The sequence below is a fragment of the Melanostigma gelatinosum genome (genome assembly GCF_949748355.1).
Source record: "Melanostigma gelatinosum genome assembly, chromosome: 16".
In the NCBI taxonomy this organism is placed as follows: Eukaryota; Metazoa; Chordata; class Actinopteri; order Perciformes; family Zoarcidae; genus Melanostigma; species Melanostigma gelatinosum.
The window spans coordinates 19704618-19728791 of record NC_136649.1 but is presented as its reverse complement, the minus strand read 5'-3'; the positions used below and the strand labels follow the sequence as shown (position 1 = coordinate 19728791).

At 44.3% G+C, this 24174-nt stretch overlaps 1 protein-coding gene across 1 annotated transcript; it reads right to left on the bottom strand.

The window, feature by feature from the left end:
* Positions 1-432: 432 nt before the first annotated feature.
* Positions 433-23957, bottom strand: frmd6 (FERM domain containing 6). Its single transcript, XM_079286236.1, has 14 exons — positions 23815-23957; positions 14864-15154; positions 14176-14266; positions 11795-11874; positions 11145-11221; positions 10849-11035; positions 9327-9482; positions 8984-9049; positions 8328-8396; positions 5503-5677; positions 4403-4711; positions 3984-4115; positions 3586-3677; positions 433-3123 (listed from the first exon to the last, which is right to left on the bottom strand). Exons 2-14 carry the CDS (start codon positions 14960-14962, stop codon positions 2791-2793), a joined length of 1866 nt encoding a protein of 621 aa, XP_079142362.1. The 5' UTR covers positions 14963-15154; positions 23815-23957; the 3' UTR covers positions 433-2790.
* Positions 23958-24174: the final 217 nt, after the last annotated feature.

The window sequence follows — 24174 nt, the reverse complement described above, 5'->3', positions numbered from 1 at the left end:
CAAGATTTTAAATACTACATTTACACCGAATCTAAGTTATATGTAATTTTATGACACACTATCTGTTTTTTGACCAAATAAAGGTATTTGTGTGTTTGAGCGGATGCATACAATCTAAAATGGACAGGTGGTAAAAAGTCAAAAGGACAACTGGACAAGAACACCACTGCTGATGTCTCATGTGGACAATACCGCCACCTTCAGGCCAAACCGATACGTACATGGACGTGTCTGAACACCAGAGGGCAGCACAAACTAAGGAAACAGTTGTAATTGTTTTGTGCGCAATATACAGATACATACTTGTATGTTTGTTATTGGTCAGAGAAAAGGAAAATCCACATCCTTTAATATTTTTTATAGTGCCAAAAGGCACATGAACTGCTATTTAGCACCACTTTGAAAACACCACAAAAACAGCAGAACTTTGGTAAATAAGTGAAACATTTTATTGGATATTGAGGGCATTAGTACCAAGAAGGCACGGACCAGACTTCATCATAACAACTCATATTTTTTTAACTATAGGGGGACAAAAAAAATATTTTTTCCTGAAGGGAGATCCTTTCACAGAAAGGATGATGGACACAGACATACAGACAGACTCATACTGAAGTAAGTATGACCATATATTGAAGTCAGAAAAAAAACAACTTATGAAAACTTTTAAGGACATGGGTTATGACTGTATGGCTATGTACCTTAACACATACTTTTTTAATATAAGAAACATCATTGTCCATCAAAATATGACTTTAGACATTTTCCATTAATGAGTAGAAATAACTACAAGTTTAAATCAGTGAAAGAACAAAACTGTAAGAAATATAGAAGTCGTTTTTAATTACATAGCAGTATCAACTTTGTGTATTTGTCCTGTGTTTTTTAAAACCTTGATCAGATGCTATTGCAATGTATTGCCAGGTTTGTAGACATGGTGTTACATGGGTAAAACAACAGTGATCTAAAATGATAAAATCAGCTCGGCTACATAGTTGGCGAGTAAATAAAAGTAGCTGGAGTTTGACTTTACATTTAATCACGTCATTTGTTTTTGCTGACTGACGTCTTGAAAAACAACGCTGTGAACTCAAGATGTCAGATATCTCATTCAGATATCATGTCATGATGAAGTTCACGGTGCAACGTTTTCCTCATAATTCAAGAAAAAGAGTGGAAGAGTCCTGTTGTCAACACAGATAAGTTACAAATATTATGGTTGTATCTTTAAAAAAGCACAAGATTATTGATTTCAATCAGACAAAGTGGTAACTGTGGCACTTTGAATCTGAGCTGCATGATTTAGGAGTAAAAACAACAACAAAAAAACAGGTTGGTTGTTTTAACCTGCAACAACCTCGTGTCAGGAAATAAGAGCTCGTAACACATCAACCCGTCAGCTACAACAGGCTTCAGTTCTCTCGAATCTTACTGTGAGATTAAAGAAAAACAGTATTTCTTGTTCAGTCCCGCAAACATCACCTGTCCTTAATACTGTCACATATATTTGCTTGTAATACTGAATGACATCAACCGCACGCAGATTAACTGTTCAACATACACAAGCTCGTACAAAAATACATGTGAAGAGATTTCAGGTCAAACGAGAGGATGAAAAATAAAAAAAAAGTAACAAATTCCAGTTTAAAAAAATGATGCATGAAACGAAAAAAAACAGAAGACAACAAGAGCGAAAGACCACTGAGCAGAAAGGAAGACGCACATGTATGCATCAAAATGTACGTTTTGTTTTGGCCGGCAGCCAACCGGGCTCCATTTTGAGTTTAGGTCACAGGGAGGCTTTTGTGGCTGCAACCTCGACGCAAGTCAGGACACGTCGGAACTCACTCGACCTCATTCCTCCCGGGAAACTCGTCGGAGTTCACAGGACATGAAACAGTTTCGAAATCAAGTCTTTTTGACACTTAAGATGCTGAAGAACCTTCTTGAGGTTAAATAACGATGTGGAGCTTTGAATTATGAATATTTGGATCTTTAAAAAAAGACTCAGGTGATGAGGGTGTGTGATTTTCAAGGCGACGGTTTGACACCTGCATAGTGTGATGAAGGCACATCGGGGGGGGTTTTCACATGATCCGAGCGAGGAGGGGTGGGGGGGGGGGGGGGGGGTTGGACTTCCTGCACTTCCTGCTGAGGTCAAATGAAGTGGCTTGGAAGAAGAAACCAAGGCTGCTTCCTCTCAAAGGATTATGGGTTCTTCTTCCCTCCCAGCAGGACTTTGAAATGTTTATCATCATGGCTACACACTGAGGAAAAGTTGGACATAGTTCATTTCCATTTCTTGTCTTTGGTTCGTAGCTCAAGAGTGATTTTTGTCCTCTGTGTCCCCCAGAGAAGATCTTTGATATGCTGCTCATGTCTGCGCACGAGTCTCTGTCTGCTGTAAGCCCACGTGCACGCGCACACAGTCTGTTTATGACTTTATAAAGCAGGAAAAACACGACGCGTGGTTCTTGAAACCAGTTTGGAGGAGACAGATTTGAATAAAAATGTTGTTTTAAAAGATGACACGATCCCTTTTGTTTCCTTTCCCACAGGGGAGCAGCTCAGGTTACGTCGTAAAGATGCAGATTTCTTTGAACCACGGTTCTTTAAGTTCCCTTTTCAGCCAGAGTCCTCCATGTTTGTTCATTTATTTTGTGTTATTCGTGGTAAGCGAAGGGACAGCCGACCACCTCTTCCAACGCTCCTCTCTCGTCTCGTTCCCTGAGGGCTGAAGCATCTCTACGTCGGGGCAAAAAAAGGTCACCTTGCCTCGTTTCCTTGCCTTCACACCACAAACTCTGGGACCTCGTCGCTGGTCAGATCCAGGGAGAAGTACTTGTTGGTTCTCTTGATGGGAAACGGGTGCTGCTCACCGAGCATGCCGGCGCGCTGATCGGCGAGGCCCTGATAGCCGCCGCCGCCGCCGCCGCCTCCGCCGCCGCCTCCGCCACCGCCGCCGCCGTCGCTCAGCTCCTGGGCGCAGCCGAACGTGTAGCTGTGGGCGGTGTCCTGGCACAGCTCCGCCCACTGCAGGCAGTCCTTCTGGTAGAGCCGGACGTCGTCTAGAGACTGGCTGTGTCGGTCGGTCGAGGACTGAGGCTTCCCGCACACAGAAGTCTGCAGGTGGAAAGCAACAAATCAAATGTTATGAAAGAAGCTTTTCCTCCTCTAAAATGTAACAACATGTCATGACTACAGCAGCTACAATGTAACATTAACAGTTTCCTATTCAGTCATGAAACGACCAGACTGTCCCACTTGTTGCTTGAGTCTCGATGAATGAATGAACGAAGTGTCGCGGTGGTGACGTCAATCCCATGAACTATGAATCAAAACCTACACGGTATATATCTGTAGCGTGGGAAACTCGTCTCAAGTATAAATCCTTGGCGAAAATATTTATTTTGTTTACGCAAAGCAGAAACACGTTTTCAAGTGCTAATTGTAAAGAAAACAACTCAAAACATTGACATCCTGATGTCCTGAGAAGCAGTTGAACATCACGACAAATGTTGGATGTTTTCGTGTGTTGTGCAAACACAAGTGCACATGCTGCTGTGAAAGTTAAATCTGAGTTACCTGTGGCAGAGACTCGATGCTCTGCCCTCTCATCTTGACGACCGTCTCAGAGGAGCTGGAAGTGGAGGAGCTGACGTCTTTTACTATCAGCCCTGGGGAGAACAGATCATAACATTCAGCCACAGAATGAAACAATTCTTCATCTTCACTCGGCTCAGTGTGCACCTGCTTCATGGTAGCCATTAGAAATAACTCCACAGACAAAGAAATAATTCAGTCTGGGTTTATTATAACCCCGAATGCTTCTTTATGGTTGTCTGCGATGTGTTCTGACTGTACACGATGGGTTTGACTGTTGTTCACCAAATACTTTTCACTCGTAATATTGGAGAAGAAGAGTCTTCACTCAAAGTGTAAAATGTAAAAGTAGAGCAGAGGCCGTGAGACGGCATCTGTACCTGAGTATCCGTTGGTCTGATCAGGCAACATGGTCAACATGTCCTCAGTGATGTGGATACACAGCTCCTGGTCCAGAACCATCTCGTGGAGCTCCTCGTAGTCTTTGGGGTCGTCCACAAGCATCTCGATCTCTGAAGGAGGATTTTGAACAAACTGCTAAATCCGCCGACACAACTGTCAAATACATCACTTCATGTGGATTCTTTAGAAAAGCTCAAATTTCATGAAACAGTTGTGGGAAACGTCACTTAAACACTGAAAACAATGAATTAAAAACATAACATTAGCTTCTACTCATGACAAATGTTGGTGTCTTTGTCTGTTTGTCAGTTAAAACACCCCTCATGCTGTTTAGTTGTTATGATATATTTTTCGGGGGGGATAAAACATCACCTCAACATCAACTCCCCGCTCTCACCGTCATCGTCCAGTATGCGCTCCTTGCCGCTGCTCTCGATGCCGGAGGTGTGCGAGCTCCCGTGGCTGGTGGTGGACGAGCTGCAGGTTCGGAGGGGCCTGTGCGGCGCCTGACTCGAGGCCCTGAAGCTGTCCGCCTCAATGCCGGAGGTGTGAGAGCTGCCGTGGCTGGTCGTGGAGTGGCGGGACAGGCGTTTGTGATGAGACATGCTCCCCGCGCTGCTGCCGCTGGCTCGGGAACGTTTGTCCAGCTGGTCCATGTCCAGTTCGAGAGCATCGCTGATGTACGACTCCCTGTACTGCTTCTTCTCTGAAATCAGATCAGATAGAGTTCAAAATATGAATTCCATGTGCGAAAAATTTAAATGGTATCTTAAATTAGAACCCTGGTGGATTAGATGAGAGGACTGATATTACTCTCATATCTGTCTTGGAAATATGGACAAAGGAGCTGGTTAGCTTAGCTTAGCATAAAGACTGGAAACAGGGGGAAACGGCTAGCCTGTCTCTGTTCAGAGGAAACAAAATCTGCCTACCAGCACCCCTAAAGCACAATAATAAAATAATAAAATAATAAAATAATAAAATAAATAAATAAATAAATAAATAAATAAATAAATAAATAAATAAATAAATAAATAAATAAATAAATAAATAAATAATTTGTTTAATTTGTACAAAAAACAAAGAGTAAAAATAATAAAATAAATAAATAAATAAATAAATAAATAAATAAATAAATAAATAAATAAATAAATAAATAAATAAATAAATAAATAAATAAATAAATAAATAAATAAATAAATAAATAAATAAATAAATAAATAAATAAATAAATAAATAATTTGTTTAATTTGTACAAAAAACAAAGAGTAAAAATTACAATTTGACATTTGAGGCTTTTGTGTCAGACTACTTTTTGGCTCCCTGAGCAGCGACCAGCTGTGAGACTCCAAGAAAAATATTGACCCCTCCTCTGTTGGGCTTCGGACAAAGTAGCTGCTCAAGGAGTGTTTGCTGAAGTATTAAACCAAAACGCAAATGTGTGTTTTGACACACAATGATAAGAAATGGAAGAACATCAAAATTGCTGGAAAATACCTTCGTTTTCCTCTAACCGGCGGACTTGTTTGAGAACGGGCTGCAGGTTCATGTAGAGCCGGTGGCTGTTGCTGAGCAGCTGCAGGAGGTGGCGGGAGCGCACGGGACAACCCGTGTAGTAGATGAGTTTACGGGCCGAGGGCAGACCGTCGGGAAGGATTTCAAACTTCTTCCCCTGCGAGAGTTGGAGGAGAAAGAAATGTTGATGACAGGAATTATAGCAGTTAATAATATAAGATTATGAAATAGGAATGCGGATTTCAAATCAGGATTGAGTGCCAGACCGGCCCGAAGGCAAACCTCAGGGGGAGGGAAGTCTGTTCTTGAAGAGTATTCTGCAGCCAAACACAATGGAACAATCAGTCCGTGTGTCTGTTCTTCATTTCGACTGAAACTGAACATTTCTGAGCAGTTCTGATGATTTTCCAGGGAAAGGACATGTTGGCTGAACGCACGGAAAAACTAAGATGGTGGTTTTGTGCTTTCTCCCGCTCTTCGGCAAAGGCTCGACCCAATAACAGCTGTCTTTAGTGTCAGCGGGGTGCTTTCTATACAGACCTATAAACATTTGAGCGAGGGTTTGGACTTTCAAAGGAAACGGTTTAAAGCCGTGGAAAATGTAAAGACCTGCACATTTCTGACCACAAGACTGAGCCTTTGTTTTATTTAACTGAAGGAAAAAAGAAACCTTCTTCATCCAAGTATTTAAAGCCTGTACATAGGGAAGTATATCATAGGTATTCAGCTTTGTACTATCAGGAAATGAGTCATAAAAACCATCTGACAGTGGCTTTCCTATAAAATATAATTTTCTCTGGTTGGAAGTATCCTTGAGGCTGAAAGACTTCCTGTTCAAATCCCTGGACCTGCAGGAAAAACTCTGGGTGGGAAAATAAAGTCTTCAACCTCAAACTGCCTCCCTGCAGCTTCTAGTGGCCACCAGCAAAAACCATACTGGGCAGCGACCAAGTGTGAATGAGGCAAGGCTGGTTACTGCTGCAGGAAATCTCCACTGTCCCTGGTCATCTGAACTCTCGGCTGGTTTTGATTGGTTTACACTCATTTTACCGACTTCGTGTTTTAGCCTGTTATATGCATGTACATTATGTTGTTATTTTCAGGATAAGTTACAATATGCAGAAATGTCATAACCGGCCTTGTGAGTGGTACTTTACATGTTTTAGAGCAGTATTGGCAAAGCACAGCATCTGCAACTCTCACACAACTAATTCTCCCGTCATGCAACCGCATCTATCAGGCTCTTAGGGTTTAACTGTTTAAAGATAATTTAAAATTCAAACATGGCTTTCCTTGCTGGTGGGAACTCTATTTCAGACCAAATACACCCAGCAGCAGACTGGTGTCAAGTGGCAGGTTATTAAAAGGTGTTAAGACGCCACTTGGAAAGGTTTCTTGTGTCATGCAGTACACATGTTCACTCCATCAATGTTCTCTGCTCAGGACAGCTGGACAACTTTCTCTCCCTTCCAACCAGACCTCCCTAAAAGGCCACACACATCGAGGACTCCCCGCATCACCCACAGGGCCGGTTTTAATCCAACAATCCATCAAAAAGACCAGCATCAAGCAGAGAGGCCGCTGGCGAGGTCGAGTCTCAGATCCAACGTCACGGGGCACGAGGACGATTTCTTCATTTCAGCTTCCAGTAGGATTACATCACAGGCTGGCATATATGCAACTTTGTATTCTGTTTTAGCATCAGAGACACTGACACACACATTTTCTATGTGTCCCGTCCTTCCCTTCAACCTCGTCCCGGGCCAAATATCCTGACTAGAAGATCCCCCTGAAACCATTGCAACATCTGGTGTTTATTGACCCACACGTCCCTCCGCCCTGCTCCGCGCTCTGGCTCGCTCGGCCCGTAGCTGCAGCCGTGGTGGCAGCGGTGTTGGATGACGTGACTGGCGGGTGGGGTGGAGCAGAAAGCCTGTTATTCAGGAGAAGGGTGGGACAGGGCCACGAGAGGCCCTTCACGTCCACAGTGAAACCACAGCGGTTCAGTCTCACGACGCTGTAGACGGCAGACGCGGGGAAACCACCGAAAAAAACACCGAAAAAACAAGAATGAGGAAAAACTGTGTGGCGGACGCGACGGTTGTTTGCGTCAAAATTAGGCCGAAGTCAACCACAAAACCTTCTGGGACGAGAAAGCAAGTTTCTCAGGGGGCCTTGCAGTCATGAAACCTGCTCATAAAGTCCCTTCAATTGAATAAAAATAGCCCAAAAAGTAGCCAGAAATAGAGTTGCAACAGCAGTGATAAGCAACAACGACCTCTCTGGATTGTGATTAATAGCCGACTGGTGGTGAACGTGAAGCCGTCAGAGTGAAACAGATATATCGTAAGCTTCTCTGCCTTTCTGCGATAACAGAAACCCTATGGAATCAAATGAACCGACTGCTGTGCTCAGCTTAACGACTCAGAGCCCAGATGAGAAGATTTAACAGGATTTCCTTTCAAAAGCCAGAGGGACACCAGTAATAATTGACAAAATGAATAAATCAAGAGGTACGTATATCATATCAGAGAAAATACTGCTCCAGATGACATGGAAATATGTATACAGTATACAGTGTCTGCCCATGTGTGTCTGTGCGCAAGGAAAGTCTTCCTAAATCCCCGATTAGTTCCAGAGGACTTAAAACGGCAGTGTGGAGACAGGAAGCCTTGCGTAAAACATTTCCACGACCCCGAGCAAGAGCTAGGCTTTCAAAAAGCCGAGGGATGCTTGGGTTCGTCATCGCTGGAATGAGTAAAACAAACAAACTGTAAAAAGAAGTTGTGACGGTGCATCCGACTCACCACAAACACCAGTTTTCCCACGTTGGTCCAGGGGAAGTCGTACAAGAGTTGCCTCACAGACCCGACATTCTTCAACACAGAAGCACAGGCACATGAAGTCAATGACGACAGGTACGCTGATCAGCTGAGTAAAGAGACATCACTGCTGCAACACACTGCAAAAACACTTTGTCACATTTGTCCAATATTCAGCTCTGAAAGTCTTGTTTTGTAAGTAATCTTCCAGTACAGTAAGATTTTTAAACTTGTTGCAGTAATTCTCCCATATCAAGACCCAAGAGTGCAGTAATATGATTTATTCTCTCTTCAACTATTTACACTGTTGATTAATTACTTTTTCACTTAAATCGCATACTATAACTATAATATTTTAGAAAATAGTAAAAGATAGCCAAGAGACAATGTTGACATCTTCAAAATGTCGATTTTAGATATCTGACGATATTTAGTTTAAGTTCATGCTTAATAACAATGTTTACATTAGAAAACAGAGACTTACTAAATAATCTGATTAAATGGCAGATTTAAGACTTTTATGATTCAATACAATGGACAAATATTACTTGATAAGATAGCAGTCGTCTTATTTTCAGAAATACATAAATCAGGAAACAAACAGCAAAACATTCAAGTGTTATGTGAGAAACGTGGATTACCTGAAATATTTGGATACCACGTAAAGTCAGTCCCAATGTGAGAGATGCCTCTACTTCCTTCTTGTCCTGTTGAAAGAGATAAGATCAAACACACATCAGGCAAAGATCAAGTCACACCGGATGCACTGGAATAACCTGAAATCTGATGAGCAGTTAATGCATCAAATGCTCTCTTAGTCAAATGCAACACGAGCAAAGCAAACTAATGTGTGTGCCAGTGTTGACATCTGCACGTAGAGATAAATTGTTCTGGACCTTAACAACAATGTGATCTGTGTTGGAATAGACAATAACAAGAGATAGCTACAGTACATCTGATCCTGTGCGCCACATCTCTTCTCACCTTGTAGAGTCTGTAGTAGTGGACAGGGACGTCATCGAGATGGGCACATTCCTTGATGTACTTCAGGTGAGCCTCTGAAGCCGTGAGAGCAAACTGGTCTTTGTGCATGTTGGGGATATGCCTCAGGATGTACTCGCGGCCGCGCTTGGCTATCACCTGAGCGGGGAGAGAAAGAGCGGACAGTCACAATTACAGCAGACTGGCAGCACGGCCTGCCAATGAGGGTAATGAAGCTTCCTGCCGCAGGGCAGACAGATGTCAACCTGGAGAGACTCAACGAGAGCCAGAGGCACGAAGCGGAAACGCGCTGGCTGAGCCTTGCATGTGGCTTTTGAGGGTTTTGTAAGAAAGCTTTCCAAGCACCTAAATCTGTGGGAGATTCACTGTAGCGCTCGTCATCAAACAACTTCCTGTCCCCGCCGGTTTCAAGTGGCGATAAGGAGGCTAATCACAGGAAGCGAGGGGCAATCAGACGGGTGTGGCAGTCGTAGCCAAAGAGGTGGAGGCGAGCATCAGTCGGAGCATTTCTCAAGAAATAAATAAAACAACAGCGTGTGCTCCTTCCAGGGACAAAAATAAACGTAGCGTCCCAGTTCTCACTATTCCACATGCTCGGCTATGGAGCTGTCCTTCAGTGTTTGGTCAGTGCGATTAATGGAAGGTGGCTACAGACCCACATACTGTAGACACCGCGGGCCAGGACACCGAACACATCCCGACAGCCTAAAGCGCACCGTAACTGTATATTTCAACTTCTCAGTCAGTGGTACAGCACTTTATTTTGGTCTTTTTCAGCTGAGACCTGAAAGTCACTGATGTCACTGTGCATCACCGGAGCATCAGACAGACTCACCACAGAAGGATTTAGCGGTCTAATACAGTAATATGTTTCCTTTATGATACTCATACTTCACACAACTTTTAAGCTTCTTATGTATGCCGCAGCAGAAGGCAATCAAAGTACCGGTATAGTACAACAGCCACATAACTGGGGCCCTTTGTCATACCCCTCTCTATATGCAAGCGTTTCCTCACAGAAGTTGCTTATTCCAGCTTCTCTAGAGTGAGGATTTGCTGCGTTTTTCTATAATATATCAAAATGAAAAACAAGACATTTGAAGTGTGTTAAAAAATGGAGTCATTGGAGTCTTGTGGACTTGAGGAGAGCATATTAATTGTATGTTTTGTATGCTAATAACCTTTAATAAGCATAATAAATCACGACCCAACCATGAAAATAACAATTCAAAGCCAGGAGAGCAAGTGTACATTAGCCACAGCACCCGGACAAAGCTATTTTAAATAAGAGCCAGAGAGAAAATATGTCCATGTGATATTAAAACAAGATGTGATCAGGTGCAGGCGCAGCACAACAGGGAGGATCCAGATGTGGTTTGGTGTGAGCAGGAAGGTAAAGGAAGGCGCAAGATGACGGTCAGCCATCATAAATCATCTCTCCTCGTGTGATAAGTTTGACACGCGAGGGCTCAGCCCACATACGCTACTCGTTGGACACACTCACCCATGGAGGGAAGTAGGCTTCGGGTTCAAAGTACTTCCCAAAGTGCTTGTTACGCTTGAAGTTGCCCAGGTCAGCCTGCAGGGCGAAGGCTGCCAGGAGGAAGTAGGCCTCCTCCCTTTGGATACACTGTGACAGCAGCACCTGTTTCCTCAAGTGCCAGTAGTAATAGTACCTGGCTGCCCGGTCACTGCAGGGCATAGGAAGAAAAGAAAATCAGGTGTTAAACTGCTTGTTTGTGCAGGTGTTTAATGTCACCTGTGACTCTAAGTTGTTTACAGTTGAGGGGCTTTACTTGCCTGATTAATCTCCCGTTCTCAACGTAGTACTGAGCTCTGAAGTGAATGATCATCGGAGGCCCAAACTGGTCGATGCCCTGGAAAAGAAACAAGTGGAGATCCTTGTTTACTTTCTAAAACAGGAAGAATGTAACATTTGTATCAGCAGCTAGGACACTTTGTATGTCTGTGTCTCAAGCTGGACACTGGTGTGTACGCAGTGACTTCCTGCAGTTTAGTCGTCACAGTGAGGTTTCCACTGGTAATGTCTTTAGCTTGAGACCCGGCACAGAAGTGTTGGAGAGATCTATTCACGGTTTTTCACCTTTTACAGCTCTTGTGAATCAGTAAGTTTCCCAAAAGTATTTCTTTAACAACAACAAATCTGCAATCTGCAGTCACACAAATACCCCTGCAATCCATATGGTCCAAATAGAGAACAGGCCTTTGAAGAGACCGTTTATATTTCCACTTCGAGAGAGCAGAAACAGCACATCTACCTGGCGCTGAAGTGTATTTGGATAAATCCTGTGACTGAGGGAGAAGATCTATTATGTCCAGGTTTGTAGTTTGGGCTGGGAAGTTATGTGATACACTAAATCTTGCCGAGTGCAGCTTAACGATGGAGACTTTCGGTCATCTTCTCACTGTTGAACGTCGTCGTTTCTCACCTTGCTGGCTTCTCGCTTCCATTCTTTGGGGCAGTATTTGGATAGTTTCTGATCCAGCTCCATATAGATGTGCTCATTATCTGTCAGCGGAGGAGAGGAACACGTTAGCTACCGAAACTCATACTGCGTGTCGTCGCCGTGCGTGCACGTGTGGATGTATAGGTGCCTTCATATGTATGCAGCACAGAGAGAAATCCCCCCTGAATGCGCCCGGTTCAAAGCCTCAAGCCTCAGAGCCGTCACATCAGACGGCCTCCGTCTGCACTTCCCTTTGTACTCACTCTCTGGTGCTCCTTCTCGTTTCTTCATCTCACTCTGTCATGCATTAATCTGCTCCTGAAGTGACGCCTTTCATGGCCCGCGGGCCCGCTGATGTGACAACTCGAGAGTTTCTATACAATGAAAACCCGTTGAAAAGCGAAGGAAAATGAGGAGCAGGAGCCCGCTGGCGGAACATCAATGCATTTTTTTTAATCACATTTGTAAACAACAATGAAGACTTTCACAGTGACAAGAGTAGCGGCACATAACTATGATGTCCTGAATATTCTGATTTGTGTGAACGGCTTGTTTTTGTTTGTTCAGTTAAAAACAAAAAGCAACGTGATTTCTCTTCCCATGATCGTAGTTTTGGTTTTATTTGGCAACAATGTGAGATCTCCGCCACAGAGCCGTCTGACGCCGGCCCGATACAATAGAGGCCAATGATATTTGGGTTTGTGGTGCTTCAGGAATCCAAATATGACACTTGAAAAAACTTAACAGCAATGTGTGTTTCCAGAAAAAAAAAAACCTGGTTGCTGCTAATCCAGAGACTTCACTGTGAGACGTTTGTATTAACCCTTTCACACAGCCTGTTTAAGGAGGGACTGTTGCACCATTTTTTCCGCCTCGCCATGCTGTCAAACAGTCCAGACAGGGAATGGTGGCGGCAGAGTTGTTCCGCCATTAAGCTGACAGCGGAGGTAGTAACAGTGCCAAAGTGGCATCTGTATGAAAGGGACGTACAACATGGCGGAACCACACACACACATACACACTCTGGTAGACGTTTTTTGTGGCGTTTGAATAGAATATGTCACTTTACAACGACGGAAACATAAATTCTGACGGATTGCATGAAGAATAAAAAACACCTACTTAATTATGTAGTTGCTATGAAATGTGGAGGGATGTCATGAGATGTTTGGATGAAAAGTAGACAGAGCAACAAAAGTGAAGCATCCCACACTGCTTTAAGGCTGCAACTAACCATTATTCTCATTAACGGATGATCTACCGATTATTACCCTCGTGAATCAATTCATCGTTTGGTCTGTAGAAGCCAAAAAACAGTGAGACCAAGATGACGTCTTCTTGCTTGTTTGGGGTCTAAAAATAGGCTCCAACCTGTGTTACTTTAACCATCAATTGGTTTTCAAAATAGTTGCATTCATTTTCCATTGACCGACACAGCTTCCGCTAGCCATTTAGCCACAGTTTCCGCCAAACGGTTACAGAAAAGTACACCTTCTGCCCTCATCAACGCTGGATATATTGGTTTTTTTCATGCGAGTTAAATCCTCCGAACATCAAGCAAACAAAGACGCGTTTGAACCCGCGTCTGGTGGCCCTGGCTGTGGACGCCCCGGTCGAGGGGACAGTGGGTGACACACAGGGACTGGGTGGCCTCTGTTTGCCTTGGGGATTTCACGCTGTTCAGACAAGCACTTCAGGAATGTCCCACAATCAGACCCATTGGCTCCTGCTCAACTGACCTGCTGGGCCGTCGTTGGCTCATCTGGGGGCCAGCTGTCTGAAAACACTGCCTGTGCAATCTGCTCTCCCTTTGCAGCTGCCTACGACTGTCAGCCGCCGTCTGCCTCGCCATACTGCCGACGCAGTGACTCATTCTACGCGTACGACGCTCACCGCGCCGTCACCATAACAACAGCGCGAGCCTCGCTGCACAATGGGAGCCAGTCATGACGAGGAGGCCCCGGGTTCCTGGGAGACCGCCATGACACGTAGGTGAGAGATGCTACGTTTAGGGTGGATTCCTGTTTCTCAGCCAAGTTATTGGTCTGAGGAAAAGCAACCACCGAGTTACAGTGTTTTTATGAGGCTCTCTCACTCCACAATTTGAATGACTCAACTGAAATGTTCAGTCTCCACTTGATTATACATAATAATAAGAAATAAAAGTGAATTGAATTCATATTGCACACGCTTGATGGAAGTGTGAAGCGGCAGAAAATAAAAGCCGTTCCGTTCAGTTGAGAGGTAAACAAGTTCAATTATAGACACACTGTGTGCGTCGTATCACAAAAACAACAGACGGAACTGCACAAAGAGATTTGTTTGTTTCCCCCGAAATGAATCCCTGAAATGAGAAGTCTCACTCTGAATAACGCTGAGTCCAAACAGGTGACAGTCCTTCAGCCTCAGGAGGTCACACACCTGGACCAACAGTTCCTGGCACAAGGTCTTCACCTGGGGAGGAGAGAAGAGGAGGATCGTCTGTTAGACATTATATTAATCACACTAACACAAATAGTCACACATAAGCTACCCCACTGCTAATGTCTGGTATGAATCTCGTGTTGTTATGAACCACATAACGTCGTTCAATTAATGTAGGAAGCAGCCAGCGATGAAAACATATGAAATATGGAGCACTTATTATGGAATGAAAATACATTCCTATGGTTTCCATAAAGAAGGGTTTCACAAGTAGCAGCTGACAGCGGCCAAGAAACACCGACCGCAATTTATTATGAAAGGGGAAACCTCTCAATGCTTAGCTTAGCTTAGCTTAGCATAAAGACTGTCCAGAGGTTATACCAGGCACTTCTAAAGCTCACTCATTAACATACTGTACCTTATTTGAATAAATCATACAAGAAAATCATTTTAAGAATGACACGTTGTGGTTATATGGTGGGGGGTTACGTGCTGTGGTTGTGTGGCAGCAAATAAAAACTATTTCTTCAACTTAATCTGAGAAAACATGGGGAAGTGTTTCTTTTTTCATATCTTAAAGTTGAACTGAGCAGCATTGCTATGAATATGGTTGACATTTGCACTCACGTTGACTATGATATTGAGTGTGTCGTCATTGGGCAAAAAGACACAGACACAGCGGCGGTCCTGCATGGTTTTGTTGTTATGGAAGTTCAGTCTGTTCATCTTCGTGTGGCTCGGACAGGACAGGCCCCTCCGCCTGCTACCGGGGCTCTGGGCCCTCTGATGACCACCACCACCGGTCACTGTATCCCTGCTTCAGCTGCAGCCCGGTACAGACACACCAGCACCGATGGGCTCAGCAGGCCGAGCAGCGCTCACGGGGCAGAGCATGGGGACCCGAGCTGCAGTCAGCCACTGTGGAGACACGTAGGAGAAGATGAAGCGTATGAAGATGTTGACATGAAAAATGATGAATTTGTTTGATGATCTCTAAATTATCATTTAAAAACAGCAAATCTGCAGAAGAATATGTTCTCACGAAAAAGAGTCTGACAGGATCGGGGAAACAAAAGAAAGGCAGCATTCCTGTTTACTTTCAACTTTAACTTCGGGGGACTTGAACAAACCAGGAATACAACAATGCAGTAAATAAATCGATGTAAACCAAGCTCGACTTTAACAGCCGTTGAGAGACTTGTGCACAGGGGTTTAGCTCTCGACTGGGTGTGACTTTGTTGGCTCTGCAAAACAAACGGCTCCACATATTCCTCCTGGCTTCGGTTTTAGTCAACGCGTTCAGTTCTGTTGACATGCTTTCGGCTGTTTGGTTTGAATTCTTCACTGTCTGCTGGGAGGAGTCAGACTGTGGCTTTGAGTTAGGGAAATGCAAGTATTTAAAATGTCCCTATACTAAATTGATGCTCTCTTTTGCGGTGGTATTGTTTTGAAAGCAATGCTCGCTTCTTTTTTTCCACGAGATAGAATCTGTTGTTGTCAAAGCAGTGTTACTGGAATGTGAAAGAATGTCTGCACACTGAATTTTTGTGTTTAGAAATTTAGACTTTATCCCGTCAGGTTAGTCAGGTTAAATGACATGACGGCAATGTGTTCCCATTGTTTTCTACCTCTCCCTCTCACACACACACACTAGAGAGAGAATACACACACGCCTCAAACATTACCAGTTGTCCTGTGAGCAGCAGAACGCTCACAGCATGAACTGAGCCCGAGGACTTCTCACACCCTCAGAGGGTGTGAGAAGTCTCAGACCGGACAAGAGAATGTAAAGGAACAATCAATCGAGATCATCACTTCTTCCTGTTGAAAGTCACTCACCTTGCAGCCACGTTGTCATTACAAACAGATAGGACGGACCACATTACAGAGCGAGAAACTATTTGCATTTGAAAAGATGACATTAGAGAGTTAACGGCTTATTCACGACACAGAAAAGTTGAGGAGTTCGAGTCAGTTTTTGTAAACCGCTTCAGCCACATGCAACTACTAAAATCCAGGGTTCGCTGCAGTCAGGCCTCCTCCAGCTATTAGAATGGAGGATTCAAGTCAAACATTGCTTGTGCTGCCTTTACGAACTAGGAGAACAATTATAAAAGTGAAAGACCAGCTTTAAAATCAGTAAATTGTTGCTTTAACAAAGCATGCAGCAGTGGAAACATCACCAGAATGACTGACCGCGGTGATACCGATAAACAACAGCTTTAACTGTGGGCTCGGACCTCTGCTGCAAAGTCACAAAGTGCTTTTCGGACTAAGTACCCGTTCACTGCGCCCGCTGTCGACATATAACACTGCTTTGTTGCAGCAGAGGCAGGGAGCATTGTAGGCAGAGCGGCCATAAATACACATGCTGTTGACGTACAGCATCAGTTCTCATTAACGCTGCTCATTGGATGTGCAGCGTGGCCGACAACGAGCCACTCAGCAGAGGCTGCTGATGAGCCACGACGGCTCCCTCCTCCTCTGCGGCTGACCGTGATTAAAACACATCACTACTGCACTGCGAGCACACGGACAGACAAACACGCACACGCATGTGGGCCAAAATACAACACACGTACATCAGACGCACAAATACCCACGCGCACATTCAGTGTGTTCCTGTTCTCCAGCCACGACCATATGTCAGGTGCTCCTTCAAAAACAGCTGTGTGACGGCAGCGGGGGTTAATTAGAGGTATAGTATTTGCAGAAAATACCTAGTTTTAAAATTGTATTGATGGTGTCCAGCAAAGAAAAACAATAAAGAACATTGGAAAAATAAATATCCCGACTAAAGCTGGATTTAGACTTGATGCAACGGGTAAACTGCCATCCCACCATGGATACTCAAGGTACATCAGTTATTTTATTTACAGCATAGTTAAGCGTTGGATTTGGAAATCGGTGTCCAAGGTTGAAACATTCACACATCCAGTTTGATGTAGAAGAGTTAATGGCCCTTGAAGTGGGCTCAGCTGAAGTCATATCATATTGCATGTTCAGCCAGAAATATGACTCCATGACTTCCACGCACACGTCCCACTTACGACTCGTTTATTACATTGTTGACTGCTGACGGTGAAAGCGGACGCCCCGTGTTGCTCTGAGGTAACTCAGACATAACCGAGTAGTGTCATTATCGATGGTGTTTCAAGGCTGAATGTGTCATGTCTGGTCTGAACATGAGACATCACCACAGAGTGGATGTCCACTGTGAAACTAAACACACTGTGCGAGGGAAGAGAGTGCTGGATAATGAAATTACTGCTGCTGCTGCTGTCCACCCCCCCCCCCCCCCCCATTTTGCTGTCGTGCAAAGTGTGATGCAACACCAAAGTCCATCTAAAGCACACGCCCAAAGAGCAGCCGACTGAGCTTCCTCCGGCCTTTTTAAACAGAGATTCTGTCAACGTGGCAAACCTCAGAGCCACCAAATCCCACACTGGGATCCAGAGAAAGGGCCTCTGTCACAGCTGCACCTCTCTCTTTCTCATTCTCTCCCTCCTCCATTGACATCAGAGGGGTGGAGAGTCTCCGCGTCCAACTGTTGGACGGTGGAGCCCAAAAAGAAAATAAAAACTTCCTGTGCTTGGGGATGAAAAAGGAACTGAAGGCGGCTGTCACCGCGCTGATTTAAGAATAGCTTCAGGTACAGCCTGTGTGAAAGCGAAGCGAGGGAAAGAAAAGAGTAGAGGGTGGATGTATACAGCGGGGAGAGAAAGCAGGAGAGAGGGAGATGGAGAGAGGCAGCGCTCGAAGGCTTAGAGCACGAAAAAAGAAAAAAGAAAACTGCTGCAGTCAGGAGAATTCCTCACTAACATCTGCTTCTCATTCCAACAATGGCGGCCTTTGATTCCTGATGCACACAACGAGCAGCACCGCCGGCGTCTCCATGCGCCCACGAACTGCATCCTCTGACAGCGTCCTAAAAACCTGGAACAGCACACGTGCACTGTGATCCCCGATCTGGTGCCGAACAGGGTTTGTGCACAAGTCTCGATCGGTTTCACTCGCTGGATTTGTTTGGCTTCACCTGCTTTGAGAACTACATGGACCAGCAAGATAGATTATGAATCGATCAGTCGATCAACAGTAGAATAATCAGGAACTATTCCGATGACAGATTCGTTCAAGCTTCTCTATTGTTAGTCTTCGTCGTACAGCGACTAATTCATCATCGAAAATAATCGTTGAGACAGACTGAACTGCAACTTAACCAAACAATACTTATATTTAGATCTTTTAAAGAACACTAAAAACAGTTTGGCTGCGTATGATACCTGATGCCAGCCAATGGAAACTAATATATCCCCCAAACCTCTGGACAGCACCTGTAAGCATTCAACACTTCCCGCTGACGAATGAAAAGAATACAAAAAAATACAAAAAAGTTATGGTACTGACTGAGCGAAAACAAAAGACTTTACAAAGGGCCGGGTGTGTTCAGCAAATAGACAAAGCAAATCCTAATTCCATGCACACAATCATATGGGAGGAAGCCTGTTTCATGGGCACACTAACTGCCCTGGTGAAATATTTAAAGGGCGCCGTTTCAAAAGGGCACGACTTTTTATAAATAGTGCCAACCACTGGAACCGAATGGGGATTTCTGCGCCCTCGGTCCGCTGCCAAGCGATCCGTTCATTCGGCTGATGAGAAATGTTGCTGAGCTGACTCAGTGGCTCTTAAATCACATTGGTCACAAGATGGAATTAGCCTCCTCTGGTTAACCTGCTGATACACTAAAAGGAGGAGCGGAGTGTTAAAAAAATAAACAGGAAAAGGCACGAGCGTGGGGCAACATGCTCGACCACCCGAAACGATAACTTCTGGATCGTCTAAACATCTATTTTGGACTCTGGCTGGCTCTTCGTGCTGTCGTTCCCGGAAACGTGCTCATATGTGTGTTACACTCTGCAAATAAAGCTGTCCTGACTCCGATCATGTCTTACATTTGACTGTCGACAGATGGTGTAAACAAATAACTGTGACTTGCTGATATTAATAGAGCCTGGAGGCATGTTTAGCTGCTCCCCCATAAATACCTGGATGCTCTGTGTGTGTCTTTTTTAGCCGTTAAGCCCAATGTGAGAGGCAGAGGGAAAACATACCGCACTATTTAGGACCTTGATTCCCATGATCCCGTGCCCATAAGATCATCTGACAGATATTTATCTATTTCCACTGAGCTAACAGGGAGGACAAACAATCTGTTTCTGGCCCAGAGCCAAACTAAAAGTCTGAGAGCCTCGACCAGATTTTAAAGATTTATCTCAACTTGATGAACTGTAGGATCTGGATTATGGTAATTACCCTCAACACAGATCCAGTAAAAAAATAATATACTCTTTCACGCTAAGTATAATCTCGATGTTGGCTCATACAAATCCAACATCTGAAGAGTAAATGCCTCCATGTCCTCCTTCATCAAATGTCACGCTCATTAACCCCTGACGGTCAGGCCTGCACACAGCATGGCTCTGTAATGGTGGTTACGCAATTCACAGAGAAAAGTCGAAGAATTGTCTGGTGGGTGGCCGCAGGCCGAACCACAACTCGCAGAGTGAATGTACATCATCTGGGTTCTCTGGAGAGGCTGTCTCACTGGAAACGAGTTCTAAAGACTCCTCACATCACTCAGCGTTTGACTTTCAATCATCCTTCGACCGGGAATTACTCCGGAATGAGAAGCTGCGGCGCCCTGTGCTTGATGAATCGTCCTTCTCGATGGAGATATAATTATGAAAGTGACAGCGAAAAGACTAACTCAATGACAACCTTCCACAAGCCAACACACCAGCTTCCCTGCCAACCGCCCGAGATGAGCCGTTTGTTTAAGACTCGTGGCACCAGCCATCGGTGGAGAGAGAGGACACACCACTGCTCGTTCTTGGCAAAGGCTTTACGGACTGATAGATGTTCAAATAAAGGGTGGAAATCTTTCATCTCATAATCTATTGTGGGTTCAAAAATGGATTGTCGGCTCAATGAAGAAAAAAGAGGCATTATTTTCAGCCTCTTATACCAGTGTGAAACCATTAGGGACGGGTATCGTTCGGATTTGAACAGTCTCCAGTCTGCATGGCGACACTGATCCCACTACTGACTAACTGATATTCACAAAGCTACAGGTCTTCTGGAAGTTCTTTTATGTGTCCGATCACAGCTGGCTGGAAGTTATTCTAAAGTGGTGACCTGTGCTTTGGCTGGAATTGAGATTGGTGAATCGCGGAAAATAAGAATGAGAATAAGATAAGAATCGACTTTTTCCTCACGCCCTTCTTGAACATAATCCCATCCTTTATTATGGAAGGAAGGATCAGGGGAAAGATGTTACAAATATGTGTCAGAGAGCTCGAGCAGCAAAGTTCAAAACTCAGTGAAGAACAACATAAGCTTTGGTACCTATGGAATAAATAATTTCAACATTCATAACATCTGGCTTCCATGTGGACTGAGCGTGCATACATACACACACACACACACACACACACACGTCTCAAACCGCCGGCACTGCCAGACATGTTAGAACAGAGTCAGCAGTCGCTCCCTTCCCTCCCCGCCCAGCGCTCAGGCTTGGACCGAGCATGAGTAACTCCACAAAACTAGCAATCGCAGTGCAACGCGCCACGGACTCCTCAAGCCGACCATTAAGTATGCTGGAACAAGAGCGAGCAGCCTTTAAAGGAGAGGGTTAAACAATGAGCTGCAGTTATAGCGAACCCCAACCAAATCCTGTTGTTCTGTGTCGTCCGCATTGACAGAACAAAAAGGAGTGTTGCAGGTGATTTGATGCGGTTACAGTGTGCAGCTTTTGCAACAGGATTGTTCTGTCAAACCTGCGGAGTCACAAAACTGAAACGTGGTATTTCTTTTTTCCCAGGAATTACTTGGTATTGTGCTACCATTTACTTTAGTCACAGCCTGAGAATGACCTCAAAGGAAAGACAAAGTAAAGACAATGCAAGTCCATAATTTGGCCGGATTGTTTACCTAACGCCAAAAATCCAAAAAGACTTACAATTGGACTAACAGCTGTGAAACTACGGTATGAATATACTGCAAGGAGGCGGAGCTATTCCTAAACTCTGGTATCTGGTGTTACTGACCCAGGACTGATCCTGGGTGTCAGTAACACGCCTACCTGTGACCAATCTGACCAAAATCAACAAAATATCCCACAGGAAGCACCGAGAGCTGAAGTAAGAAGCGCAAGATAAGCCCATCATTTCCTTAAGGGGGAAGCTGGCAGGTTAAATCTCTTTGGTCCGCTTCCTTGAAAGGACTCAAGCTTCACTAAGAAGGCCAAGTTAGCAGGGGGGGGGGGGGCATGCAGCAATGATGTTGTGCAGTCCACTCATAAAAACACACGGTTAATCTCTAAATACACACGGCCACCTCTCTGGAAATGTGCATGTTTTCCCTCGACTATTTAGAAGCCGACTTTCCTGAGAAACAAGGTTTTGCATCCAAACGCAGCTACGTGGACTCGATAGCGTGGAGTGATACGAGTGGCGAGCCCAGGGCACCTGTATACCTTACACTAAGAGTGTGTGTACACACCCACACACTGTAGACACAGTGGAGATAACGCGTGCAATCGGAAGGGAGGAGATAGAGTTTCTCCTTCTTTATGGCAATAACAGTAATCTCATCCATCGCCATTCCTCTGTGACACTGCCCCGCTACTCTTAATATGTTTCCTCTCACACGTTATCTTCTAGCAGCATGGCAGATTGAGCGATAAATTCACAGGAGAGAGCATTTTATAAACAAGATCTGAAACGATGTGAAAATCGTATGTGGAAGGAATATAACGGGTTATCTCCAGTCGTAAAGCACCACAGATGCTTTCTCCGTCAGCTCAGGTACCGTGTCGAACTGTTTTTGTATTCACGGCGTAGTTCTTCCAGCATCAGAGAAAGCCAGCCCCCGGGCTAGGGATTCAGTTGAGCTTTTGATGCAGAGTCTAATAGAGGAAGTCTGATAAATTCAGAAGAACAACAGAACCAGCGCTCACTGAAACGTGGACGTAACAAGTAATCATGTCATGTGGGGTTTCAAGAGTGAAAGTACAATTAAATGAAGGTAAAAAGTGCAAGAACAAGACACCAAAACACAGTCCTTACTCACATTAAGTTTTAAGTGGGACGGGGGGGGGGATTGCCTTGTGCAATTATGGGCTATCCCATCGGGCATTCCAACACAGATGCATCGGAATGAGTCACCGACATACCAACCATCTTTGTTCACACGTTTCCTTTTTGTTTCCTATTCAGGCAGTGTTCTTCCTGTCCAGACAACACCTGCACCATCTCCCTCTCCCTCCCATTCACTTTGTTTCAACACAGAGCCAAGACAGCGTCGCAATCTCCAAGACACAAGTTGTTTTTCTTCTGTTTTTTCCCGCACAGCTGGAGCAGAGACCCGGCTGACATCGCACACACTGTATGCTGTGAGAATGAGCCACACAAGGTAGCTGATTAGCCTACCATGTGTACTGGATGAGCTTCAAGTGTGAGCAATCCATACAGGGGGATCCCTCGACTGATCGGGCTGGACAATTCTTTTCATTTCATTTGTAAACAGCAAAAACACATCATGGCAACATCTATGTAGTGTCCAACTCTTATTATATTGCTATATTATATTATTAACCTCTTTATGACTTGGCAACGGGCATATGAGTGACATGGTAATTAAAACAAGAATCCACGAGACACAAGTCAAGACAGCAATGCATCCTCTCTGTTGAAGTGCCCTTGAGCAAGACACAGCGTCTCCTATAGCCCCAAGGAGTGCTTAACACCTGCCCTTTGACATCTCTGGAGAGAGAATACATTTCCATGAGAGTAAAGGTATTGTGATAATGCACAGCATGGGTCAACCCAATCTTATAGAAAAGAGGTAGACCCAAACAATTCCCCAAAATAAGATGAAACTTTGTAGAAAACGTGAGGAGTCCCATTCCCCCTTTTTCTTGATTGCTCTCTGGTCTAATATTAAACAAGAGGGGAAATGATTGACATTCCTGAGTGCTAAGAAAACAGCTTTGCAGTTTTCTCAAAGGAAACGAAAAGGGGGGATTTGCAGCTCCAAACAGGATCGTTTTGCATGAGTTACGCATCATTTTGTGCCAATCAAGACATGAAGCTGACGTGGTGGATGAGCAGGGCATTGCTGGCATGGTAATAACACAACAATAACATGGCACGTTTCTTAACGAATTCCTTACTTTAGCTTTTTACCATGGTGTTAACCCTAACACGACATCCTTCGCTTTTCTTCCCACGAGGGCACCAGGTTAGTTTTGGGGCAAAATGTATTTGCTGAAGTCCGCAGGGAACACGATAAAAAAAGAAAGAAGTGTGCAAACATTTAAAGTTGTAACTCGCTTACCCGTTAAACATGTTTGTGTCACATCATGCAAAGAGCAGAATGCCTCAACTAGCAGAATAAAACAATGTATCATATTTCACGGCAACATTCCCGATCGTAACCATTAAGACTAATAGAGTGTGAAGGATTTTTAAAAAACGGGATAAAAAGTATCAAACCAGTGAAGCAAGACTCACCTTTTTTTTAATGAGAAAACAAACTATTCCTTTTAAAAGTGTTAATCCGAACTGTTTACTTTGGCGTTCTTTCAGACAAAACCGGATGAACGGAAATCCACAGATTGGAAATAGCTCTACAACTCTCGGATGAGTGTCGCCTTTTCGACTGGAGCCACATTCTGTCCCCGCTGGAGCCGTAACAAGTCGATAGGAATACATGTGCGGTGGGTGGAAGCGAGGGAGGGGGAACCAGGATTAAGAGGAAGATTTTTTGATCACCGACGCTGATACAAAACAGTTAAAGGCAAAGAAAATAGTTAAATAAACCCCCAACTTCCTCATTAGTATACTTCACCCTGTTAGTGTGTGTGTTTATGC

Coding starts and splice junctions, on each gene's coding strand:
- frmd6 (XM_079286236.1), bottom strand. CDS start 14,962: ATGAACAGACTGAACTTCCATAACAACAAAACCATGCAGGACCGCCGC. Junction 8,397..8,983: donor GTGGTATCCAAATATTTCAG/GTAATCCACGTT, acceptor TCTGTGTTGAAG/AATGTCGGGTCTGTGAGGCA. Junction 4,712..5,502: donor CCGGTTAGAGGAAAACGAAG/GTATTTTCCAGC, acceptor ATCTGATTTCAG/AGAAGAAGCAGTACAGGGAG.